This window comes from Megalops cyprinoides, chromosome 10 (genome assembly GCF_013368585.1).
Source record: "Megalops cyprinoides isolate fMegCyp1 chromosome 10, fMegCyp1.pri, whole genome shotgun sequence".
Classification (NCBI taxonomy): Eukaryota; Metazoa; Chordata; class Actinopteri; order Elopiformes; family Megalopidae; genus Megalops; species Megalops cyprinoides.
This window is the reverse complement of record NC_050592.1, coordinates 13908576-13936234: the sequence shown is the minus strand read 5'-3', so window position 1 is coordinate 13936234 and position 27659 is coordinate 13908576. Positions and strand designations below refer to the sequence as shown.

General features: G+C 40.4%; 1 protein-coding gene across 9 annotated transcripts in view; it reads left to right on the top strand.

Moving 5' to 3' along the window:
• Window positions 1–27659, top strand: part of syngap1b (synaptic Ras GTPase activating protein 1b) — a 93840-nt gene that overhangs the window by 25429 nt on the left and 40752 nt on the right. For 8 of the 9 annotated variants that reach the window (XM_036538017.1, XM_036538016.1, XM_036538015.1 and 5 more), the window contains 3 exons: window positions 731–836; window positions 24241–24335; window positions 26542–26663. In XM_036538017.1, the coding sequence (XP_036393910.1) occupies window positions 731–836; window positions 24241–24335; window positions 26542–26663 (323 nt within the window). Of the gene's footprint in view, window positions 1–730; window positions 837–16922; window positions 17407–24240; window positions 24336–26541; window positions 26664–27659 lie in introns of those variants that run through there. The other variant, XM_036538022.1, reaches the window with a different exon arrangement.

Sequence of the window (27659 nt, the reverse complement as noted above, 5' to 3'; positions counted from 1 at the left end):
TAATGTATTAAGGCTAATCATTAATTTTGTATGCACAGTAGATAATGTGTTTAATTGTGTGTATATAAGGTAATGGCATTTTCAACATTACCCTGTCATTGGTGGCCAAATCCTGTGATGCTAGGCGTTTGGCTTGTGCAGAGAGTACTGTTTCACACATGCATGTGTGGTGGGGTTCACTTGCTGGAGTAAGTCAGTTTATCAGTGTGAAATGACATTGCACAACAAGTGCAATGTTAATTTAATATTAAAAATTTCCCTCTGCTTTACTAGTTACTAGTTATACTTTTAAACTTGTGACCACTGGAATGACACATGCTAAACACATGCCCATCTCGTCTCTATCTGAGTAACTCATAGGCATCCCAGCGAGTGCCAGGTTGCCTTGTAAAAGCCATTTACTTACCTAGTGTTTGCTTGTTTATTACAACTAAACAATTAAATTGTTTTTTAGAAATACAGTCTAGAAAAAACTCCATTTCCTGCAGATATACATGCCTATTTTAAGGTCAATAGTATTTCTAATATTGCAGAAGTGTAAAGTGCTGAGAGTTGTCTGGAGAACGGCCTTTGATGCTCTTTACATGCAAACAGTCCTCCAGGGCTTGGATCAGGCCTTCCTGCTGTATGACTGTGTGACACACCCCGTCCATGTGCCCCATCCTACTGTGAGCATCGTGGTACATCTGCTGTGGGTACTGAAGCTCTCGTTCCTCCACTGGCCCCGCAGGTTCACCCTTTATTGATGCGCGAGCGGCGCTCCGAGTCGCACAGGAACAAGCTGCTGCGGCGGACCGTCAGCGTGCCCGTTGAGGGGAGGCACCACCCCGAGATCGGTGAGTGAAGCACCGCCGCCGCCGCACTGTTACCCACCCAGAGGTCTGACGCTCAGCCCACCGTGAGTCGGTAGTACTGACTGAGACGTGTATTCTCTGTGGACCTGATGTACTGACACTCTGTTAGAACTGTGCAAGCTTTCTGACGCTGACTCTCTGAGAAAGTATGCATTCTCTGTTGGACCAATGTACTGATGCACTGACACTCTTCTGGACCTGACCTGGTTTCGGACACTGACTCTTTGGGAGAGCGTGCACTTTCTGTGGCTCTAGTGTGCTGAAACAGTGATGCTCCTCTAGAACTGTGCAGACTGTAAGACATCAATACTCTTAAGAAGTGATAAATTAACAGACAAGGAATATTGAACATTGAAGGTGTCACATGATATATGCATGATGAACTTGTACCCCGAGAAAGTCAGCATGTTAGGGATTAACATACTAAGACTTATCATCGGTCTGACTGCTAAATTGATGTAGATAATTACATTCTGTAGTAAGACACTGACTGATTACACAGTCCTACTCAAATGTCATGCCACAATGGCACATTGCAGTGGATTTGTGTCTGATTTTTAACCCTTTTTTGTGTACGGTCACACCGGTGTGCCCTTTCGCGCATATGGTCAAACTGGTGTGATTACAACACTGGATTGGAAAAAAATTCTAGCTAACGTTAGCTTTGAGGAAACAGTCTTAAGGAAACAGGCTTAATAACGCTAATGAAAAGATAACGAACCATGTAATGTAACACACGCACTACATAGCATAAAATATGTCACATATGAAAGGGTTAAATATTTTATCTAATTTTCTGTTTCATTCAAGTATTTGCTGATGGGAAGCTATCACACTAGTATATTGAGACTGGTGGACCCTTGCTATCAGATATATATAATATGTTGAGGCTGGTGCTTTATTGCTATCATTGAGACATTGAGATTTGTGGAAGGCAAAGGAATGTTCCTGTTATAGCCTTGATTCTCTGATATATTGAAACACTTGTATCAAAGATGAGTGAACAGTAGAGTACAATGTCCTGATGTAATTATCCTGATCCACCATTTAATTAAAGCATTATTACTGGCATATTGCCGCAGTATGCCATAAACCTGCTTATGCACACTCATCCATTAGGTATTTTCTCATAATTGTTACAGTGAACACTGGCATGTTTATTTTTGAAAAGGGCAGTGTTTAACAAAAGCAAAGTATAAGGTTAGGACAGCAAGGACTACTGCAATGGAGAATAGTGGCTGGTGCAGTGTGGCATTTTTGCTTAGGACAGTGTGGAGTGGTAGCCAGTTCTGGGGGTCTTTAGTTCACAGGCTTTTGGACCCAAGGCAGGAGCTAAGATATGTGACATTGATATTAAGAGATGGTTTTCATGAACAAATATGTTTTTTAATCATTCAGTAATAATACAGGAAAGGAAAACAATTGATATACAGTCCAGTCCATCAGTACCATACTGTGAGGTTGACCCTAGTCTTTAGCAATTCCTGTCCAGTTATGCTCACTGTACTATCTTGGCAAAATATAAAGATTTGATACTGTATGTTATGCACTTCTAGAGATGCATACAGAACCCTTGTTGACTGAGAGATGACCCATCCCAATGTGTTAGTCAGAATACAATTTCATTCCAACTTTCAATAATGGCTAACCAGACTCAATCTCAGCTTCTCCACCAGGGGAATGTGTTTCACCTTTTGCTACAAATGGTACAGTGTCTTTGACCCTGAGGTTTATGGTTACTTAAAAAGCAAACCCAAGATACATATATTTCTTCTGGCTGTACCCATGAGCAGTTTCCTTGTGTGGACAATTCCTTTATTTGAAATTGATTATAAAAGCACTTCCCCCTTCTCAGTGGGAAAGGAGACTGCCAGGGGTGCACTGCAGGCTTCTTCTCCTTAATTAATTTAAGTATCTGATACATAATATAATACATATTAAATTATACATTTTGATGAAAATTCCTCTTTAAAGGAATTTAAGTGAATATGCTTGTCAGGAAAGCAAAAACAGCGGAAGTCATTGCTTAATCTCATGAGACACCATCCAAGCAGTCTTGTGTGGAGCAAGAGGGACTACTTTGTCCACAGCTGCTATAGCAGTGAATGTGGCCCAGCGGCCAATTCATAAATGAAAGGGTATGGGCATTGTTCGGATTTATTAAATCCACACCTGTTTTGACCCGAGAGCAAATAAGTACATTTGACATGCCTACCTCATTCCCAGTGACTTAACATTGAAAAATACCAGGAACTCACCATGCATTTCAAGCCTGTGTTCCTAGAGAGGTAGGAGTGTCATGTAGAGTGTTTGTTCTCCAGAGAATTGGATTGCAGTCTTTTTTAATGGTACAGTTTAAAATACAGGTGCATAAATCAAAGGAATTTCATTAAGTGCGTTCATGAAAGGTCCACACTACACTAAGACATTTCACTGATGTATGCAAAAACATTTGCATTTTTCAGCTTCATCTGTACATCACAGCACAGCTGAAGATATATATAAAATATGCAATTTTTCAGCAACAACATCAAGCACATGATAAGAGGAGCCACAAAACCTTCAGTTTTCAAGCAGCTACAGTAACTCAGCTCTGCTCTCTGCCATCCAGAATTGCGATAATGGTCCTCTCTCTCTTCACCTACAGCATTACTGTGCCACCCATCCCCTCACCTTCTTCCGTTGACTGCCAAATGTTTCAAAGCTCTGGTACTAGCACACGGACCCTTCAAGTACACTGCCTGTACAAACCCTCATCTCTCCTGAATGACCCCCTCCCTCACTGTACTCCTCTGCTGCTGACTGTATTTCTGTCCCTCCCCTTTGCCTGATGTTGTCTCTGGACCCTCAGTGGTCAATGATCTGCTTTGCATCAGAGCAGCAGCCACTCACTAACTTCTGTATCCCACAGAGGGCCCACCTATCATAAACCCTAGTAACATCCAGGGTTGCATGCCACTGGACCTGCAAACTGGCCCGTGATTGATTGGGAAAGTGTCCTTAGAGAGGTTAGTGTAGTTGTGTCAATAATTGATACCGAAATTGATATATACACACTGCAGTTTGTATTTGTTTGGATTTAAATGGAGACACCTGGGTGCCAGTACTTTGTTCTTACCAAAAATATTGCCAGTGACCATTGCTAAAAATCCAGTATTTTATTTGCATTCATTCTCTCTTGTGAAAGATATAAAAGCAAACATGGAATTTTGTTATAGTGTTATAAAGATTTTTATTTTGTTCATTTGAACTTCTAATTGCCACGAGCACAGGGGGTGTCCTGTGAATTGTACATTGTATCCTACTCTGTGTCTGAAGCTACCAGTTCTCTGTAAGTCATTCTGGATAGGGGTATTTTTCAAATAAATAAATAACAATAATAATACTGACTGAGATGACAGCTCTTTACTGGTGAATATGAAGCCCATTATTCTGTCTCTGACCGAGCAGCAAACCCTTCCGAAGCTGCTCTCTGCCTTTGTGGAGATATGCTGAATCATCGTGCAGGCTTGTGTCTGAACTAGGTCTGAATACAAATTCAGTGCTAGTTATGGCAGCCTTTGGTAATGGATATGGAGGGATGTGTCCTCACTGGATATATGACACGTTTCACAGAGCTCTTCTTATTGAAGGTCCATATCTTTGTTGATGGGTTCAAAAGACCATCATAACCATATGAGGTAAGAATTACTCACAGAATATATTCAATATATTCATAAGTATCTATGATGCAATGACTCTGTCTTTATCATAACAATGTAGTTACCACACTTTAGTTTCCAACATATGTTTAGCAAATGTCTCTAGTAAGTCCTCTTCTGAATATTAATACATAGAGAGTGGATGTTGTTGGCCTACACCACACTTGACATACATTACTGTTAGTGTGTTGAAGAGGTGGGGATGTACAATAGGGCTAAATGGAGATACTATAGTTGGTGCCTGAAGCTGAAAGATTCCCCTAAACAAGTGATCAAGTTACTTTTTTGACTGGCTCACATGAGTGGGTAATGTGGGTCATTTTAGATGGAGGCCAGGTTTGTGTGTCTTTAGCTATGTATTGGGCATATATTGCTAGTTTTAGGAGTAAGGAATAGCAGCCTAGCAGCCTGTGGGCTCCCTGGCTGACTCTTCCAATGGTGCTGACATTATGGAAAGCATGTCCTGGAGTCGTTGTTCATTGAGACAGATTGAGGCATTTTGGGGTGGATGATTTCTAGCATTTCCCTGTTGTTAGTTACTTCCCTATTGTGAAGCCTGCAGGTACAAAGAAATGGACAAATTCTGTTGGGCACTTTGTTTTCAGGCTTTTTTTCACCATTGTGCTGTTCCAAACATAACTCATTTCTCTCCAATTGCCATGGTTGAAGAACAACTTGTTATAATTAACAACAATGCTGTAGGCATTTACTTTGTTCCCCAGTTCACAGGAGCAGAGCGGAGTAGTGAGCTATTTTTCCCTACTGAATGTCGCTGAAGATAATACTATTTAGGCAACATTTTTATCACCTAAAGCACAGCCGGTCAGGTCACGATTGCTGTCGTCTCCTATTTCACATTCAAGAATCCTCCCGTGGGCAAGATTGCAGTGGAATCCCATTCACACCTCACAGCCCATGTCATGTTGTGCGTGAATATCTCCACCACTGAGGGGATTCCCAGCTAAAGAGCACAAAGCAGACAGGCGTGACCTGTATACTTTAATACACATGCCTAACATTTGAAAAAAAAAAAATTCTTCCCTGACACATGCATGGGTGCAATGCAAATGTACCCAGTGCTGTACCTTTGAAATTCTGTACTGTTTTCTATTTGGATTGTTTGAAGTAAAATAAAATAAAATATATGCGTATATCATATTTGTATTTGTCCAATTTTGCAACCAAGACATTTTACTTGAAATGAGCCACTCACAATTCAGCGGAATGAAAGAGTACAGTGGATAGTTATTCCTTGTGAAATTATGATGTCACATCAAAGGCCGGCCTGTGGTGTCTCTGGAGAATGAGCTTCAGAAGTGTTGCTCTATCTTCTCATGTACTGCACAGTGTACTTTGCTACTTTTGTTTTATGATATGTTGTAGCCTTACCTATCCTGCTTTGAGGGAGTAGCTTGTAGCATCAACTTGCTTTATTTTTTTAAAAATAACTGCTCTAGAAATAGGCAATAGTTTTTATTTTCGGTAAAAGACTGTTTCAATGCCCCTTTGGCAGTTTTTTCTTACGCATTCAGCTACCTGTTCTGTAGGTAACCTTGACAGATGATGGCCCCTTGTGTATGCTTTTTAGGGGAGCAGGTGTTGAAAGGGCATTTTGGATTTAAAGTAGTCTTGATTAAGTGGCCTGATAGCTTTCTCAGGGGATGCTGTATTAATTTTGTAGTGAATGTTGAGAGCCATTATCATCCCTCTCGCTGCTCTTGTTATGCACAGCCTTCCTCTCTGTGGCTGTCCAATACATTCCTTTTGCCAGATGCCAAACCTTTTTCGATAGTCCGAGCCCAGGACAAAGCAGCAAGGCAGGGTCGACCTCACGTTGCTGTGCTTTTCCACAAAGGCTGGCTTTTAGGAAGAGTTTATACAAAGGGCAATTGTGATGCTTTGTAATGCCGTTCACTCCTCAGAATCACTGGAGGTCGTTTGCAGGCAATAGGGAATGTGGCATGAAGGACAGAGCTTGATGGACCTATATTGGGATGGGCCAGAATGACTGTCCGTGGGCTTCCTCCTTAGATTTTTTTTCCCAGATCTAATGCCTGGGTCCTGACTGGTTCTGTATAATGCTACCTGTTTTATTTTCCATAATCATTTCTTTGGGTGCTTTGTGCTGCAGTTCCAGTATATGTATTCCAGACAAGTTGAGAGTAAAAAGGATAGTGCATGTATCTCCTTTACCATTTTGAACATACTTTTCTACATTTCATTTTTGACCAACAGTAATGGACATTGAATCAATTCAGTGAGACCCATTTTTATTCCAGTGCAACATTCATTAATATTCTGAAATGGAAAAATACAATGCCTTAAACAAGGTAATTTTAACACACCAATGAATTAATTTTGCATTATAATCAAATGTGTTGTCTTTGCTGCCACACAACTTAAAAGTCATGAGTAGGGCTTGAATTTTAATTAATTTACTCCTGATCTTTACTTTATAGTAGTGATTAGTGCCTAGATTAAAGAGACTGAATGACCACAGCCATAAAGTCCTCTCCTCAAGGAATCTACAAGTAGGCTGTCAGTTTACATCTGTTTGATGTGAGTGTCCCTTAAATGGGCACTCAGACCAATCTTTTAATGAATCATCATGTCACCAATGAGACAATCAAAATGCCTTTAGCGTCTGTCTCTATTCACACTCCCAGATCTTCCAGGCAATGCGTTAGGCCATCCCATACGCTTATGTAAAAGCATAGGACCATGTTTGGCTTTCATCTCTCAGGTTAGACTTTGCAATCACATTTTAATACGATTCCTGGTATATTTATAATCTTCCACAACATTAGTCTGTTGTGTCTGAACAAGTAGAAATGTGTGAAGCAGTCACAATGTGGCTTTGCGATATGCCTGCCATGTTGACAGGTGATAACTAACAAGAATGATTAAAAATGTTCATATTTCATTATTGATGTATGAGAGGAAGTACTCTCACGTGCTACTGTCATTGACACTTTGCCCCCACAAATGTATGTTCTCATCTATATTCAACCTAGAATTTGTGTGTCCATTTGTTTATTTATAGATACAAAAGAAAAAAAAATCAGATACGGTGCCACTGTCATACGTTTCAGCTAATATAATATCTAGTTGTATTGTGTCTCTCTAGCCCTTCTTTTCTCTCCTGTCTGTGGCTGTACTCACACAGAGCTCTGTTTTAAGCCAGCACAGCTGCTGCGTTCCTGGCTTTTAATTGAACAGTGATACTGCGGTTTCGGTGGTGGAGATGGCGGGTGTCATCGTACTGAAACGCTTTGCTGATCTTCCATCCCACAAAGGCTCACAGGACTCACAGTGATGCATGATGAATTGTGCTTCACATGCCTATTCAAAGAGAATGACAACAGAAATTTTATGGGAAGGCTCATGTGCAGCACTGGAAACATAGGGCAACTGTGTGTGTGTGTGTGTGTGTGTAGTTGTGTGTGTGTGTGTGTGTGTGTATGTGTGTGTGGGTGTGCAGGTGTGTGTGCCTGTATCACAGATGTGTTGCCTCAGTTTGGGCGCTATACCTGGCCAGGTTTCTGTATGCACGCTTCATGTGTGTCCGCATTGTGAAAGCCTCCCCTGGTGCATTGGAAGCGAGTGTGTTAGATCCCTAACAGGCACAGCAGTTTCCTTTTGCTGCTTTCATCTCTGACATTACTCGGCTCTGGTCCTTTTCTTCTTCCCCCTTCCCTTCCATTTCTGTCACACTTGCTCTCTTTCTCTCTACATCCCTCTTTCCCTCTCCCTTTCTCCTGTAATTTGCTGGTTTTCCCCAGTTTTATTTCTGTTCCCTTTTCTCCCACTCTCCTTCCCCTAGGTTTCCTTATCTTTGGCTCTTTCTGCCTTGATTCCTCTCTGTCTCTCCAATGCACTCCATATATCCTCAACTCCTTTATCAGGCTTTCTCTGCTCTGTAGGACAGGTTTCTCTCTCTTCTACCTCTCTCTCTTCTATGATGTCCATCAAAAATCCTGCTGTCCTCTTTGAAGTTAAAAATGAAATTCAGATGAATAATTTCTGTCACCTGAAACAAACTATTGCTTGGGTGTCTCAATTTTCAGAACAAAGATAACATGCCAAAACAAATGTATTGATTGACTTTTTTATTTTCAGAATGTTTAATGCTAATATTGTGCCCATTCACCATTTACTTCAAATAAAACCAGAAAATCTCACATTAGCTAAAAGGACCTATTGCCCTGTACTTAATGACTGTTTTCTCATATAACTTTTAGACATATTATCCTTGACTGATTCTAAGCTACTGTTTAGTGATTGATGAATTTCAGTGGATTTTCAGCCTGAAATAGGTTTCCTGGATTTTGATTGATTCCAATAACTTTTTGACTTGGAGACAAATCTTCCAGGCACAGTTTTAGGCTGCTCAATATACAAGTAGATGAACATGTCTGACTCTCATTTCTCAATCAACAGTTTTTAATGGATTTTCTGTTAACAGCCCCTAGTCTTCCCACTCTTCTTCAAGGTCAGTATATTGTTAGTAAAAATGTAAACCTGTGAAGCCACATGCATTTCCTTAACACAACTGTTGTGGTCAGGAGCAGAATGTTTAAAATAGTAAGGAATGGACTCGCCTTTTGCAGTTTAATACTGAAGCATGTGTGTGCCCAGTCAATCAGGTGGCAAAGATTGAAATAGAAAGCCTTAATTCAATCCATTCAATCCAAGGAAATGGATACATATTTCTCAATATGGCTCAATTTATATTTTCATTTGTCTGGTGGACTTTTTTGCGTGACTTTTATGGCCATGGCAGACCGGAAGCGAAGGTACAGTTTGGCTGATGAGGAGACATGTTCTAGCAATAACATTTGCTCTATGCTGTATGCGGGGCAGTGGAAATCCTTTTCCTGGTTGCAGTGATATATATTCTCATTGAAGTCTCCTCTGAGTTTTGACAGTTTCTTCAAAGTTACCTTTCAATGACGTTTGATTGTCACCTGGATACTGCAGTTTGGAATGCTGTTGATGTCTGAAGTTTGAGCCTTTTTAATCCGAAACGATTTTCTAGATTAAATTTTCTGCTTCATGATTGTTCTTTTTGTGTGTTCGAAACCTGAATATATACTTTATACTGTGTATATACTTACTGTTTTACAGTCCAGGTAGGTCTCTTCAGACAGGTCAGGTTACCCTCTTGTAGAATGGTAGCCTACAGATTTCTCCAGAATCCAAGTTGATTTGGTGTTGATGACCAGAGATAATGAGCAGAGTTAGTAGTAAACTCAGTTTACCTTCCTATGGCATTTAACTGCCCCTGTAAAAGGGCAGTGATGGTATAATTGCTTTCACTCAGGCCCCCTGGGAAGTCTACTCCCTGGAAAGAGCTGACTCACGGTTGTATTTTCCTCTGATATTTGTTTTTGTGTGTATTGTATTTGATGGACGGGAACTTTGGCCAGGAGGTGCATTTGTACATCAAGTTACCTGATACACCAGGAATAAGGATACCAATGAGCCCCTGTGAGTCACTGTAAGGCTAATATACCAATACATTTCCTATGCAGTAGCATATTATTTTTGGTGTACAGTGCAAAGAGTTTATTTGTAGATGGTTTATTTTTCTGTTGCAAATTTTTGGGGGTTTTGATGTCATTTGTCCTGGTTGGACAAGATGGGCCTTGATAATGTGTTGATATGTTTCTCATTGGCCTTCTCGTTCGGGATGGCCCATTAATAATGATGGGGTATTATGTCTTAGCTAATCATTATACTCTGCCTGTAGACTGTGTTAGTATGAAAATTACTGCTTTGATTTGGCATGGGAGGCATGCAAATTTTCCTGCCTGGAGAAAAAAGCTATTGTCTTAAGTTAAAGACCCACTTTTTTCTCAGTAACTTGGCCAAGTTGCTTGACTCTGTGTGCTCTATAATGAGAAGAGCCTACAGCACTGAGCATTACATTATATTATTACATTCAGCAATCAGACACCCTTATTCAGTAACATTACGTTTGTTCACACTTTATCCATTGATACATTTTTAGTGTGGACCGCAGGAACTTGAGTGAGGTACCCTAATTAGAGGTATTGCATATGAATGGTAGCATTCGTGACCATAACCAGCAATGAAGCTTTCTCTGTGGGAGAGTGAGGCTGAAAAACATGACGGGGTGGAATACAGCTGAGAGGTGACATGCTGCTTACAGCTAAACGAGCGCAGTGATTTTCACTTTTCCCTCAGGTGAAGTGAGGTTATTTAAGGTGATCAGCTACACTAGATTGGAACTCTCAAGGCAAAGCAACCTGCAAACTATTGCTAAATGCATAAAATGAGGAATGCTCAATGCTAGTCCTGCAGCATATTATTAAACATATTTCCTATGTTTTGGGGGGCATTAGCATTCTGCTGGATGCTCTTCAGGATCAGAAATGGAAGCCTGTGCATGTAAAAAGGGTCTATATCCCCATTTGGCACATAGCATGGCCACCTAAAGTATAATTTATCAAATTTGATGGATTTCAAAATTAAAAAGACAGAAATTGGCATATATCCATAATGTGTGTGTGGATTCTCAGCTCACAAGTTCAGAAAAATCACATTGTTATTATTACGGAAACTGATGAATTAATCCTGACTCATTCACAGCCTTTAATAATGTATACATATACCTCCAGTGCCAGAGGGCAAATCACAGAAACATCTACAAGTCTGTAAACACTCGTACGGTAGTCCATGCAGCCTGTGTCCACCTAGGGAAACTTGTGGTGTAGTGGTTCAGGAGCAGGGCTTCTAAACCAAAAAGGCTGCTGGTTCATTTCCCATGGGGGCAACTGCTGTTGAACTGTTGGGGAAGGTGTTTAACCCGATCTTCCTCAGTAAATATCCAGCTGTATAAATTGTCAGATGTACAAGTCATTCTGAATAAGACTGATTGTCAGAAGTGTAAATATAAAATGTTGTCCAGAAGCAATCCTTCCAGAATAGGACATCCATCACTGGAAGGGCCTGTAGTTAGACACTACCTCTCTAGCACCCTGAGTAATGATGACACTTGTGGCCCAGTTTAAATGGTGCAAAAATAAGTCTTTGATGCCTTGCACAATGGTCAAGAGCAAGCAGAAATGGGTAGCACCAGCACAATTATGGTATTATGACAGCACAAAAGACCTGGTTCATTGTACGGCTATCAGTTGTGCCTGTCAAATGTGTTAATCATGGGAACATATCTTGCTTACCCTTGTGATTGAAATAAAAATGACATCAACTCATCAAATGGGCCTGAAAGGCATTTGATAGGCCTGAGAGGCATCAGAGGGGCCTGAAAATGATTTACATGCTCCTGTTTTCAGGGCAATATAATGTACTGGCATGGTACAGAGAATGGAATATCACAAAAGTTCATACTTATTTTTCTAGATTTATCCTGGTGTTGACAGATTTTTTTCTCAGAGCTTCTACTGTTTATTGTAATCAGTTGCTGATACAAAAGGTTACATCTTTCCTATAAATAGAAGCTATACAGTGTAGACAGATGTGATGGTAAAGTTGGATTTTACAGCAACCTGGACATTAATTGATGGTAATATAAATGACACTGTTGACTGATGTTGTTTGCACATGTGTGCATGTAGCCAGTGTGACCTCACACAGAGCAGAGATGACAGCCAATTGGGAAATACCCCAGATTGTTCTGGAGCGACCCAGTGGCATAATCATGCAAAGCAATCTGTCACCTCTGCAGTACTATAGGTACGGGATATGAACAAGAGAAGAGACATGGGTTAAGCATCAATCATATGGCAGAGTTCAGGAAGGAATTGAATGAATTTAGTTCAGATATTTAATCTTCAATTTAAAAACATCCAATGCTGTCATTGAAATTATTAACATGTTGACTAAATATTGATGTTTGTTAGCAGTTGCATTTCCTGTATCTCCTATTATCCCTTAATATCAGATGGGTAGACACAATGACAAGCTTTCCACTAGGTCTCTAATAAATGCCACTGCAACAAAATACTTACCACCATTGCCTAAATTTGTTGACCACTACCCATCATCTTCCTCTGGGCAAAGTGCTAGGTCTAATGGGACTAAAATGCACTGTTGACATTTTTGCCAATTGCACTGACATCAAAATACCAAACAATTGCACAGAGTCTTTTTGTTGACTGTTAAAATCATGCCTTTGATGTGGCAAGTTGGACACTCAGGTGCTGTACTTAGGCCTCTAGATGTGGTGCCTCAGACACTTGGCATGGTAACTACAACACTAGACATGCTGAGAGGCAGAGATTTGGAGACACCACTAGAAGTTCATGCTCTGAGTGATCTGTGAAATGCATTGTATGTTACCATTTGCCTGTATGACTGGCCACTGTGCTGGAAGGTGATTGGATAAAAGCAGACCATGGTCTTGGCCAATGGCCAATTTGTTTTCCCCACTGTGAGGATGAGCCAGATCAAAAACAGAATCAAGGAATTAAAATAAAAAAATCCCAGTGTGGGTTTAAAAAAAGTGAGTCTTCCTGAAGTGGCTGGGAGGATGATCTTGCAGCATTACATTATTGTCATTCAGCTGATGCTCCTATCCAGAGCAATTTACATGATTACAACTTTACATGTTTGTACAGCTGGATATAAGCACCTTGCCCAAGGGTACAGTAATGCCCCAGCAGGGAATCAAACCAGCAACCTTTCGGTTACAAACACTGCTCCTTACCACTACACCACACTGCCACAGCAGAGGCTTTTGGGGAGACAGCCCACATTGCGGCTGTGCCCATACAGGACTTGCTCCACAGGCAGTGCCTTTGTGACAGGCTTGAGGAATGCAACAGGCAGCACATTACAAACCAGTGTCAGCTATGCTTTTGCCTGTAAATGAGACTACCGCTGTCCATGGTCCTGAATGGCTCCCAGGCTGTAGGAAAGTGGCAGGACTGTCTGACATGGGCCATCACAATGACTAAAGCAGATTGTGAGGAATTGTAAGTGTTTCTTAGAAAGAATTTAAGTGAGAAAATAAACGTGAGAGAAATGGGCGTGTGTGTGTGTGTGGAGGGGAGGGGGGGATTATGTGGTAAGGAGGCAGCAAACCAACTAAATGATAAATTTCTATAGGGGCTAGAATCACATCACTGATGGTTACCATGGTAATAATTATAGAGCAGACAGCCACCGTGAGCAAGAGGAGGGTAGACAGACATGGTTCAGAAACTGATGAATTGTAACAATTGTACTTGCAATTTTACACCCCTCTCACCACTTCCTGTTCTTAGAACCCTTATTTACCCTCAATCAGTCTTTCTCCCCCCTCTTCTCTTTTCCCTGTTTATTAAGCTCAATCCCTTCCTACTGCCTACCCGATAAATACCGAAATTACAGAAAATACTATCATCAGTATGGCTTATTGACTGTCTGATGGGACACAGTCCCCACTCTTGCACACACATGCATGAACATGTACATCCATGTACATGCACACACATGACATGCATGAGCATGTGAGCACGCACACAAACACATACAATTGTGTGTGTGCATACTCATACACGCACATGCACGCACACATACACATACACATACACACACACACACACGCCCGCTCACACACTCATCTGTAGTATTATGGGTTTAAAGGTTGTAATCATAGACTTGCAGTTGTCCTGGAAACAGGAGACATAGATCCAACATCCCACCCTCCCTCTGAGAAATTCTCATTGGTTGAACCCAAGTAGCTTCAGCTAAGTCCCCCAAGCTGGACTAAACCATTTTAGAATAAAAAATAGGAGGAGACATATCTGACACTGCACTTACATAAAACAAGAAAGAAAAAGGGTGACCAGTTCTGTTGAACTAATGATATTGCTATGATCCCCAAATTACTTAAATAAGTTTGTCCCCTATACCATGAATAAAGAGCTCACTGTAAATCAGTACAATTACCATTATTTTATTTTGGGAGTACATAGCAAATGGGCTGTCTAACTATACAGGAAACAGAACCTTAATCATGATTCCATTAATATAATGATACATTAGTACAATAATAATGACGTTTTGCACTTATCAGTAACGCAGGTAAAAACCGGGGTTATTCGGTTATTTCACTACCAGTTCCAGCTGTTGTGATTATTGGTGTGATCGTTCTCGCTGTTTTCGTGTTTAGACTGTGTGCCATTGTTTGACCATACAGCCGTTTTGCGGATGCTTCCCACACATTCTCCCTCATCTCTGTCTCCCTGTATTTTACTTCCAGCTCTTCGTGTGTGTGTGTGTGTGTGAGAGAGAGAGAGATATGGGGAGGGGGTGGGGAGGGTTCATCCCTGGAGCCTCATAGAGTAGTTACAATCAGTCCACATGCCATTACTCTTTCTTGCACCCCCCTATCTGCACTTCTCACCCTCCCTCACGAAAGCGAGAGAGAGAGAGAAAGGGGTAGCAAAATCTGGAGACAGCAGACGAAGGGCTTTTAGGCTAGCTTGGTCTGAACATCACACATACCTGCTCAAGAGCGCCTACTGGACACGCAATAGCAACTGTCATCTTTAAGAAATATTCACGAACGCATGAAAGACGGACTATTCAAATGATGTGGTCATTACAAGAAAAAGGAGACGGAATTTTTGGAAATCCATTCTTGTTTCAATACGCTGATTATGTAACAACCGTGCTTGTGTTTTACCAGCTTCCTGGAAAGATAAGCGATGGCGTGCATTCGTCCCCGCATTAGGGTAGTCTGATCTGTCTCCTACAGACTGGCATTCAAAGCGGAGGGAATAACATTCATGGCAAAGCGCTCCCCGCATCCTATATCTTTTCTAGCTTGGAAGCTGAAAGAAAATCATTCATCTGGAGACTGGACGCCGTATTTTTTTTCACCCTGAATTATACGACCATAACAGACGTGTGCTTATCAACTCATGTAAAGGGAGGATTGCAGCCACGTACAGCAGTTGGCAGGCAGTCATACAGTAGCTACACTGGAACACATGCTTTTCGCACTTTTCTCACACACAAACGCACGCACACGCACCCTAGTCAAGCCTTGATGTGCTGAGAAATACGCAGGTACACACGACTTGGCCGTATCGACTTAGCTATATTGTGACAGCGTATTAAATGAAAAAAGCAAACTATACACAAATGTATAATACAAAGATCAGAACTGCTTGTAAAAGGACATTTTAAGAACAAGACATGACTAAAAATAGTCAGCCTTAACACATAATTACAGAATTAAACTGACAATGATCTAAACTGGCGATCACTTTAAAACTTGAAATGTAATTTAATCAAAATTGTAATTGGATGCCAACAGAAAAAAAAATCCCAAAGTACAATAGTGTGGTTGATAACGATACGTGTCTTTAAAGAATCACAATACAACCGAAACATGAGAGAATTTCACCTCGGAAGCGATTCTGTAGGTTACCGAGGAAACGGCAGCGGGATAGCGACACAGCGTGTGGATTGTGGAAGGGTCGGGGGCAAGGGAGCGAGTGAAACAGATCAGGGAGAGGCCGGGGACACGGAGCTCTCTGCGAGACTGCCTGCCGCGGAACAGCCGCTGCCGGTGCTGGAGAGCGTGGCTGGGGGGAGCTGGAAGAATGAACCGAATATCCGTGAGGAATTATAACATTTACTTCATTTGGAAATATATTTTTACGATACGTGGGATTGTTTAAAAGTTATATGTAACATACTAATATATCAAGAAAACCTTTTCAAGATTATATTAATATATGGGTTTTATTCATCGGAAAAATATTACATACATTTATGAAGAGAGGGTGGAAAGAGAAACGAAACACGAAATCTCAGTAAGGATTAGAACACATGATCTTCTCCCGAATTTTGTGGGTTGGCGTTTTACCCGTCAGGATTGTGCAATTTAAAAATTGTTGAAGGCAAGGTTTGAAGGCATTATGAACATTATTTACAACTGAAGACTGAATTTATTATCAAATGAAGCATAGCATACAGATTCAACACAACACTAGTAATTTACTGTACGTATAGCGCAATAAAATATTTAAACAATTTGAATATACATTTCTGTAGTTGAAAAGGGGTTTATACATTTCTGTGTTTGAAAAGTCGTCCTTTACAGTGTCATTGTACTTATTAACCCTTCTGCATATTTTACGTACGGTTATTGCATTTGGATTATTTTAGGAATGCATGTGGCATCCGACTACTAAACCTTTCCTCTTTGGTACTGCTGGATAAGAAAGTTGTTGAGACTATTTATTTATTAATTTATTAATTAATTTATTTAATCTTTTAGTCAATAAATGGCAGGTATTGTTTCAAAAACTTATTTTATTATATAGTGCAATGTTATTTTGCTTTTCTGCTGAACTCTCTGATTACCTGCTTTCAATTAGTTCCTTTGGAACTTGAATAATCTTGCATGATGAGATCAAATATATAGATAACCGAAAGGCACAGATTCCAATAATACTGGTGCACAAGTGTTATTCAAGTTTACTTTATGTAAATGCAAATGAGGTGCACAAATGAGGTGCCCTGTTTAGTTCTCACAAAACTACACGCACTAGTGCCAAGACACAATTATCTGAACACATCCACATACCACAGACTAAATATGAATATGGATAGGTTGATATCCATTTCTACACCTTCAACTTAATACCAGTTTAAGTGCTGAAATGTTGGCTTTGGACTCAAAGGATAAAAATAAATAAAACAAAACCACAAACTGAAGAAACTCAGGAAGAAGCCTTGGACAGCCTAGGGACCACAGGGTTGACTTGCTTTCCTCATCTGGTGGAATAGAACCAACAGCAAGAAAAGCAACACAAACTAAGGATAAAAGTCTTGGATTGAATTTCAGCTCCACCCATCATTCCCAGGTAGGATCTTCAAACCTTTGGAGAATGATTATAGCCATTTTTCTGAGGCGTTCATGCCAGAATGTCTGAAAGCCTATTATTATGTTCCTTGTTTTTGTCTCTCTATGTCTTTATATTTTTCTTGTTTTTATAACTCTTCAGAGTATTGCCTCGTTTTGCTCAAATTTTGCATGATAATTTCTGTACCTACTTTGGTTGCCAAATAATGTGCTTGATAAGCGTTCATTTATTCTTATTTTATCAGGCATGCACTTTATAAGTGCACTGTCTGCTTATCATGATACAAGGTCCCTGGCCACACCCAGCCACACCATATATGGCCACAAAAAACAACTTTTGCATAATTCCTCACAGTACTGCTGAACCTACTCTGGCATATTTAATGCTTATAGTCTCGAGGTATGCAAGAAACACTTTTCAATGCCCTGGGTAATAAGCCCTGCCCAATAAGGCTGCCAGACACATTTTTCACACATGTCCATGACTTCTCACAGTATTCTCAAATTCCTCTCACATTTTATGCACATGTCAGGGATTGCTTTTAGATCAGTGTAAACTGTTTTTGTTAGCTCTCAGTCCCTGGCTGTGCACAATATGTCCATGGATAAACAGATTTTGCATATGTTTTGCCAGCATGCACTCTTAAATACATCTCATATTTGACATGTTTCTCTGGAATTGCCATGAGATCTGCTCTTGACCATAGTGCAAGCTCAGCAAGCTTTCCGACTGAAAGTCTTATGGCTGCCTGTGACGTCTAGTATTTAACTGGGTTTCAGCTCTTGATGGTACCCAATTTGACAACTTAATGCAATGAAGTATATTTGAATTGCTATAGCAGTAAAAGATGCAATTCTGCTAAATAGCGAGTTCCTCTTAACCAGAGTTTCCCATGTCCTGGAATGCCATTACCCTCTTGAAAACTCTCTCAGAGGAATAGGTAAATTAGAACAGGAAAGACACTAGTCAGTTTCATTAAATGGTTGAATTCAAACATGTACATTCTTTGGCTGTTTTGTACAAGGATACAAAAACCCCGTGTTTTGAATAATAATGGATTGCATAAATATGGTTCCTTAGTCATGTATCTGCTATGTAAAATAACTTTTTGATCTGGTCTCAGTGATCTGATTCATAGGTAAGCTTGCTGTAAAAGGTACATTATGGCATTTCTCACTTTAAACAGGAAATGAGTCATGTGGCCCTTATGAATACAGTGTCTGAATGTGCTGCAACCTCCGTTAGGATGGTTTGGCCAAATTCTGATTTGAAATACATCCAGTGAGTTATGGACAAGTCATAAATATTTGCCTTTATGCAATTTTGTAATCACTGCATACAAAATCATGTGGATATATCAATTAGTCACCCTTTTAGTGCTGTTTTGGTCAGTAGGCATGCTTATGGTTTATGGCATTGCATTTCTCTGTACAAATGCAAAGGAATTGATTTTCTGAGGCCTTGTGGTTTTCTATGCAGTATTTTAAGAACAAACAGTGCACAACGACTTTTACAACCTGCTGTGCCACTTCTACAGCTGCACTCGAAAATGAAATCCTGTAAAATGAACCTTTAATTGCTTGGTTTTTGAATTTAACTCAATTTGATGACATGGAGTAATTACAGTGTTCAGTATATAAACAATTATGAAAGAACAATTGCCTTTTTTTCTGTGATCATTGAGCAAAGGTGCCACATGAACGCATGCTGCAATATGTGGCTAAATATGTTACGATGCTTACTTCCAAATGAAGTTGAATGCAACTATGTACACAAATACAGACATTTCTAATACACATTTATGAATATGTATCATTTTCTAGGCAGTTTGTCAGAGTGTCGAGATGGATATGCATAGGATCTCATGCATGAGGTCCATGGAAAAAGCAGTCGCATAGGAAAGGCAGAGACACCCACTCTCTTCCTATTCCCCCTCCACCAGCCCCCCCTTCTCTCTCTCTAAGGGAGTTAGCTAGAAGCTGTTACCACCCACACACACATACACTTCATCTTGACATCAGATTTACATTCAGAATAAAACAGCACACACAGACGCAGAGATATGTACATAGGCATACGCATGCAAGCACTCACAGTCTTTCTCTCGCACACGCATGCAGAGGCACATGCACATAGACACAGACAGTAATGTACGTGTCAAATCATGCAAGCCAAGAGATGTCTGAAATTACCTTGAAGGTAGTTTATCCCCCAATTATACATGTATATGAATATAGATGCAGGGAGTAAAATGGAACGCCACATGACTAGATCTGTGCACGTGAATTCATTTTTTTATTTGTACGGAAAAAAAACAGGTATATAGTACTATCATGCTGAAAACAGTCCTGCCAGTTTTTATTAAACTAACTGTCTGTCTTGTTTACAATGTGCGTGTTATATGTCTTGTATGTATGTATATCTGTAAATGTGAAACACTGGGATACATTTTAGAACACGTCTTAGACTATATTATGACAAAATAATATTTGTAAGATGCCTACAAGATGATACTGGCTTCATTTGTCCTATTCCATAGTAATTTTGTAGACAGAGAGTTTAATCTGAAATATGTTTGTTTTAGTATGTATGCGTGTCTGTTTGTCTTCCATTCTGTCTTTCTGTTCTGTTTCTGTGACTCAAATGGAAGGTACTTGGAATTGTTGCCATAGAAACCAAACAAAGAGCCGGAATTTTGATTAAAACGAGTGAGAGTGAGAAATGGAATTGTACCTACTGTATAAATAAATGGTTTTGTTTTGCATAATTATGTGAGCCATTTAACGATGTATGGCAATTTCACTGATTTCATAGATTTACATGGATGCTCACAAAGCACGGGTGACATTGTCACATTATTATCATCACAACATTTTTATCTCATTAACATTGCAATGCTTTACAATTCTAATGTTTGACAGTCTAACTCTTGCACAAATAAATGCCTGACACTTGAGCATGGAGACCATTGCATGCCAGCCATGGCAGTCTTATACCTGACCTTTCAACTAAGAAGCTCCTCCCACTGAAAGAATGCTGTCCTTGTATTTGTCTGATCAGAAACAATCTATGCACTAGGAAAATATTGAATTATGTGTACACACTCTTCTTTGAACCAATGTGTAGAACTCATGTGTAGAACCTCTAGTGCTTGGGTGGTGGTTTCAAATATTTATTGGCACAAGTCCGCTTTTTGTTTGTTGTTGAATCTAAACACATCAGCATCTGTTTGTAATATCAATTGAAATGGTAATCATTCACATTCAGAATATGTTCTTTGAATGTCTTCTCTTATATAAACAGTTATAGCACTACAGAGTGGTGTCTTTAGCCACAACTGGAACCTTAGGCAGGACAGGAAGAAGTTGAGAATGCTGGGTGTTGTCTATACAAAATAAAATATTTTTGGTGGATATGACACTATAGCAATACAGAAAAAGAGCATTTTGATCTTCACTTGTAGAAAAAGAGAAAGCTATTATGCACATTTGTACCTCCTTTTAAATGAAAGTATTTAGCCTTGACCTTTAATGACACCAAACTGAGCATTTTTATCAGTCTCAAGTGAAGACATGGGGAACTGTAGATATTGAATTTATGCATTGTAATAAGAAGTAATTCTTAATGACTAAAATATTCTATGAACCTCCATGGAGTATTCTTGATATAGGTTGTAGTGAATGATTTTTTTCCTATCTATTTCTAATTTTGTAATGACATAAATATACCTTTACATAAATCTGGGGTGTAGGAATAAAAGGTGCAGTATATACAAGAACGATCAATGTTGTAAATGATTTTCGTTTAATGTTAACTCTCTGAAATATCCTTTTTTGAAAACACATTCATATAATTTAGCACTTTTCTCAATGTACTGTATATAGTGTAATTCTGGACTAAACTTTTTGATTGATTTATGTAATTAGTGAACAATACTGACAGAGACTGTAGTGCATTGAGTTAGTGAGTACCTGAATGCCTGGTTAAGTATTTCCTTCTCAATCATATTTTGTATTTATTTCATTTTACTAGCCATTTTAGTCTGGGGAGCCATTTTCTGAGAGTTAGGTTGACGTAAAATACATCTTTCAGGAAAAAGTAACGGAGAGCTTACAGTGCATTCTGTCCAACTACGAGGACGAGAACACTTTTCCTTTCACCAAACTCATTTTAAACATCTGTCAAGCACTGATGAATATCAGTAGGAATTTCATGGTTTTGGGAAAAGGGACATGCAGTTCTTACCATTTTGATTAATTTTCTTTATGTCAATTTTAGTGTTTTTTTTTATGTGTTCTTCTTTGCACATATTTTCCTTTTGCTGTTTTTGCTTAGACTTCATGTTGACTCTTGCACTGTAGTGGTAATTGAAATGCCATGCTCTATGTAAGTGAAATTTGAAACGGAAATTGCTGTTTGTTGCTCTCCAGACCAATCAGACTTTCACATGATAAAGGTCTCCCCATACTGTTGAACAGAGGTGTGAGTGGAAGGTATTGCAGAAACAGAAGGACCGAGTGTTGACCTCTGAGGTACTGCAGAAATCCGATGCCAGACATTTAGAGTCCAGCATTACTCAATGTCTGCATCACCGAATTGGTTACATTTATGCAAAGAGCATCCTGGACCCCAACTCTAAACATCTTGGCACGTAATGACATACTCCCGCTGCCCCACAGATAGTCCCTCTATTATTACATTCTTTGTCCATCCAGAATTCCAACATTTGTATTATTAATTTCTCTCCATTTGGAAAAAAAACAATTCATGGATGCAATTAGGCTCTAGGAGCAGTGTGTGATATATAGATTTTTTCCATGTTTATGTCATGTGCCGTATTCTAATTAAGGTAAAAGCTGAAGAATGCACTGTTGGACTTTTGGCCATATTGAATAACAGAAACTATTCCTTTGTAGTAAATCTCACACTTGTTTCTCCATTTTATTTGATAGTCGCATGGTTAAAATGGACCCTAAAAAGAGGGAGGGACTTTCTTTAGAATTTTGGACTGATAAAACACACCTAAATTCTCTGACATCGTGCCCAACATAAGCATGAACCCATTCTGCTTCTGCTTGATTCGGTAAATGCTTGACATTTAAAAAATGTTAGAAATGTCAGAATTTGATTTAGATTCTAGGCAGTCCAGCTTCTGTCGAGACCTTATGGCATAAGAAACCTTAGTCAATATGGGGAAAAGTTCAATCCAGTTCAAACCCAGATATGGAATCTGAATGAGATTGTGACTAGCAGGTCACACACAATTTAGTCTTCAGAAGAGAGCTCTATATTTAGAATAAATTAGGATAGGAAGTATAGAAATTTTTTTCCCCATTTTGTTTTAGCTGCATATTTTAACTGTACATTGTTTTTACATTTGTGACAGTACCTTACCTTAATAAAGCTAACAAAATGTATTATTTTATTATGTCTTGTGGTGTTATTGGAGAAAAGACTGCTCTTCACTGGCCTGACCTGAAACAGGCAGAGGTGGGCAAGGACCTCAGGCTGAGAATAGCATGATCTGTCCTTCATGCACTGCCTGAGCAAGCATGGATGGACGTGAACCATACCTAAGACAAGATAACTTCACACTGTTTCTGAGGAGCAGAAACACATCCATCTCCCATAATTACAGGAAGCAGACTTGCAACAGCAGTCTGCTGTAGGGTTGGGAGGGACATCTAGATATTTGTAGGTGATTATGTGAGTGTGTGTGCATGTGTGCATGTGTGTTCACGTACTTGTGTGTATGTATTATGAGTGGAGCTTTGTGTGCCACAATCTTGGTGACACATGGTATTGTGTTGTTTTACTACGTGCTTTGACATTCCGTGTCTGGAATGTGCGGTCTCTTTGGCGACATGACTTGCTTGTCATAACAATAAAGCGTGTTTTGATTTGCAGTCACCGGGAGAGATGAGAAATAAGGCATAAAAATGAGGAGGAAGGGTGAAAAAAGGGGTGATTTTGAATGACTGATTGTAGCACAGGGTGGCAAGAGGGAGGGACTGGGGGGGGGGGGGGGCAGAAGGAGAGATGGAAGAAGGATGCTGATTGACAGAAAAAGAGCTGTTAGTGCAGATGGTGGGGCTTGAGTGGAAGATAAAAATAAGGGAAAGGAGAGATAGTATGAAAGAATGAAAGCAGGTTATAAAAGAAGGAACAGAACAGACACACACACACACAGAATGGGGATGAAGAGAGGAGGGGGATGGATGTACCATTTGAATTATGTAAAAGAGGTGCGTGGGAGAAAAGGATAGAGAGACACAGGGAGAAGGTGAGAGAGAAGGAGGGAGGGGAGGTATTTACAGCCATAAATATGAAGAGTTTGCCATTGATCTTGGGAAGGGGAAGCGGAGAGATAGTCACATCTATCCATCTATCCATTATTTTATTGACTGTTTTTTTACCGAATGTCCAGCTGTTACATTCACACTTCTGAAAACCACAGAGCTCATTGACTGACTGGCTTACACACTGACTGACTGATTCACTGAATAAGAGACTGAGTCATGGATGGAAGTCAGTTAGATCTGTTTATTTATGCGTCCATCTCTGCTGGCTTTTTTCCTCCCGTAACTGTGTGCAGTGCTGATTGCTAACATTTGCCTCACAGAATGCCAAGGTGGGCATTCTCCCCAGACCGTCATTAATAAATGCTCTTCATTCCACTGTCAGTGCCTCCTGCTCCTCATGCCTTGTCTTATATTCTGTTGAGGATGAAAAATAATACTTCTGGGGACCTGCAGTAAACCTACAGTGCCATATCTTACCCTTTTTCTTCCACTTCCCCCGTCTCACATGCCCGTCTGCCTCTCTTGTCCCTAGAGCACGCTCGCGCCCGGCGAAAGAGCATAGCTACCGGGAAGCAGCCAAGCATGGAGATCCCTCCCACAGCCCCCCCTCAACCCTTCCGACAATCCGTGAGTACCCCTCCTTCCCGGCCTCGCTCCCTTCCTCCATCCCTCTCGCTCTCCCTCCCTCCCTCGCTGCCTCAGCCTGCCCCTCGTCACACCTGCCGGCAGTCTGTGAGCACCCCTCCCCTCCCTCGCTCCCTCCCGCTCTCTCTCTCTCCTTCTTTCTCCCCCTCCCTCGCTCCTTCCCTCGTTCCCTCGGTCCCTCGCTCCTGCTCTCGGCCTGGCAGACAGCCGGCAGGCACTCCTCCTCTCCCTCGCTCGCTGCCCCTCTCCCCCTCCCTGTCCCTCCCCCTTCCTCCCTCCTCCTCTTCACTCACTCACTGGGCTGATGACTGGAGGGTTGCGGGTTCAAACCCAGGGGCAGGACCCTGTGTGGCACCTCTGCCCTCCATTGAGGTATGTGACTGCGATCTCTGTGGTGAAAAGGCTTGCTGCAGAAATGTGATCTGGTGTCTGTAAGATGAGTTGAATGCCAAAAGTGATGCATATTTGGTACCAAGTGGCAGACAGACATTTCAGTGAGTCCAATATTAGTCACCTAGTCAATTATCATATCAGACTGCAGCTAAGCCAAATTTTTAGTCATTTCCAGAAACCCAATTAAACACAAACTCTGTTGCACACTGGATAAATGTTGGGCAAGAACAGGGACCAAAGGATTTTGTGTTTGAGTCCATAGAGAGTGCCACAGAGAAATCTTCAGTGTTGGGTTCCAGAATATAGTCCATTTATCACAGTGGGTTAGGGCTTCTGTTAATTAAATAGTAGAAACAACCATCAGTGAAGAGGAAAATAATAATGCAGCAGTTTTTCATTTATTTAAGGTGCATGTTCAATGGCATTGCCAGTATGCATTATTTATAACATGAAATTATGAACATTTTCCTAAGTACTGATTCATGATAGACAGTGTGTTGCTCACGTTCATATTTCTTCTTCTCTGCTTTCTGGTCGAAAGTTCAGTTTTGCAAAAATTGTGGAAACACCTACATATGCAACTTCATTCCTCTCTTTTAATGGGTAGTTCTTCAATATGTCCTGTACATGTATTGTAACTTGGGCTTGAGTTGTGGGTAACAGCAGTATGGACTAGTACCTAAGGATGCATTCTGCATTCTACACCTAGGTGAAATGGGTTCATGTCTCAGATATAAATGCAGCAATGGGCTTGGCAGATTAATTTCAAACACAGCTGTATGAATGGGATACAGTCTATGTACACATTTCTATATGAGCCTCACAGTTACGTATTATCTCTTCAAGCTACCCAGGACACCACTTGAGTCAAATTATGAAAAGGCAAAAAGTAATTGAAATATATTCATTATGTAATCCTTTCAAATGAAATGTGTTTTATCTCCGTGTTTGACAACACCAAGGGGATGCTTCATAAGTTGAGTTCATTTAGCCAGATGCTTTCATCAAACACGGGGTTGTATTTGTATTTATATGAAACATTGTAATATTATCTGTTTAGCCTGTTGCTTGATTTAATGGTGTGTAATAGCCGATAACTGAAAAAGCATGCGAAATGTTGCACCGCAACTGCAATTTGATTCTTGAGTCTGCCTCTGGGGGTGTGTGTGCCTGAATTGAGTATTTATGGAACTGTATCCCCCTCTTCTGGTTATCTCTCAGCATTGCAGATTTTTGTCTAAGCTATGCAATGTATTTAGACTATGGTTGGATAGGAACTGAAAAGTTTCTCATCTTTCTCTTGTTCCTTGTGCCTCACTTGTTTCTCTGTCCAACTTCATTTCTCTGTTATGTTCACTTTGCTCATTCTTTACCCTCTGTTTTCTTTTCCCTTAACTTTTCATATTTCATGCCATTGATCCATTTGTTTTTAATTTGTAATCCATTTTCAATTCACTGATCAAATTTACCATTCCCTTCTGACTCTCAACACTTTTCTTCTTTATTGCTGTTCTCATCCTTCCCACTCCTGTGTCCCATAAAACTCATTCTCTCTTTCTTTCACACTGCATTTTCCTCTAAAAACGTTTTCTATTTTTAATGCGGTTCTCTGTCTTACCTCTCGCCTTCTGTCATTTCACCCTTGTCTCTTACATCCATTCCTTCATTCCTTCTCTCCTCTGTGTCACACTGGACCCTGAATCAAATCCTTCCTCTCCCTCTCACTCTCATGTTGCACCTCCTCCCTGTGATGTCACTGCACCCTGGACTCCTCCCCTTCCCGTGTCTCTCTCAGAGTTTCCTCAGTAGAAGGTTGAAGGGCTCCATCAAGCGGGCCAAGAGTCAGCCCAAACTGGACCGCACCAGCAGCTTCCGCCAAATGATTCTGCCCCGCTTCCGCAGCGCCGATCAGGACAGGTACTGAATCCATGGTCCCGTCCGGGCCCGGTCCAGTCCAGACTGTGTGTGTGACAGTCAATCACAACCGTGTCACAAAGGTGCCATTTGTTTTTATCTGTGTGTCTCTTTGATGAGGAATGGGCTGTGTTTTAAATGCATTTGAAGTAGGTATCAGGGTGTGTATTTGAGCAGATATTTTTTAGCTGAACACACACCTCCCCAAGTCTGTGCGTGTGAGTACTTTGTATGCATATGCCTGTGTGTCCATATCTGTGATTGTGAGTGGGCAATCTGCAATATCAAAGTAATGGTTACTTCTATGGTTACTTCTGTTTTAGTTAACTTTGTCTCATTTCAAGGACATCTTTTGCACATACCCCTCCTTCTCCTCTTATTGTAGCTCTTAGAATGTCTGAGAGTGTTTATTTCATAATGATCTATTTTTGAGCCGTTTCATATTTTAGCTTCTCAATTTTTAATTACTTCAATATAGAAAAAAAATCCACTGGCAGGGCACCAGCAGAGTTCACTGCTTAGGATCTTGCATGACATTGATAGCCAGTGATGGCACAAATCAGCTTTGACCAAAGATTTTACCATGCCTCTGTGTTGACAAGATGACATGAATGTTAGTTCTGTTGGTTTATCACTCCAGGGTTTAGTTGTCGTTTTTGGTCTGTGTTGTCTATGTCCGTCCGTTTGGTCTATATTGTCAAAAGATGGCCAGCACTGTGGCATCACTTTCTGGGAACTGACGTTGGGGAAAAGAAAAACCTCTGTGGGACTGAATCCTAAATTGAGCACTGCTATTGTTTTTTTTTGAGAAAGGTGTTTAACCTGAAGTTGTTCAATAAACATCCAATTGAACGGAACAGATATTGATATTGACTGTATTTTTCTGCCATGAATAAGGATGTCTGTCATTTCAAGGTACAGTTTAACTAAATACATAGTGTGTATTTGTAAGCACAGTAAGTACATTCAGACTCGGCAAGAGCTGCCAAAATTCATTCG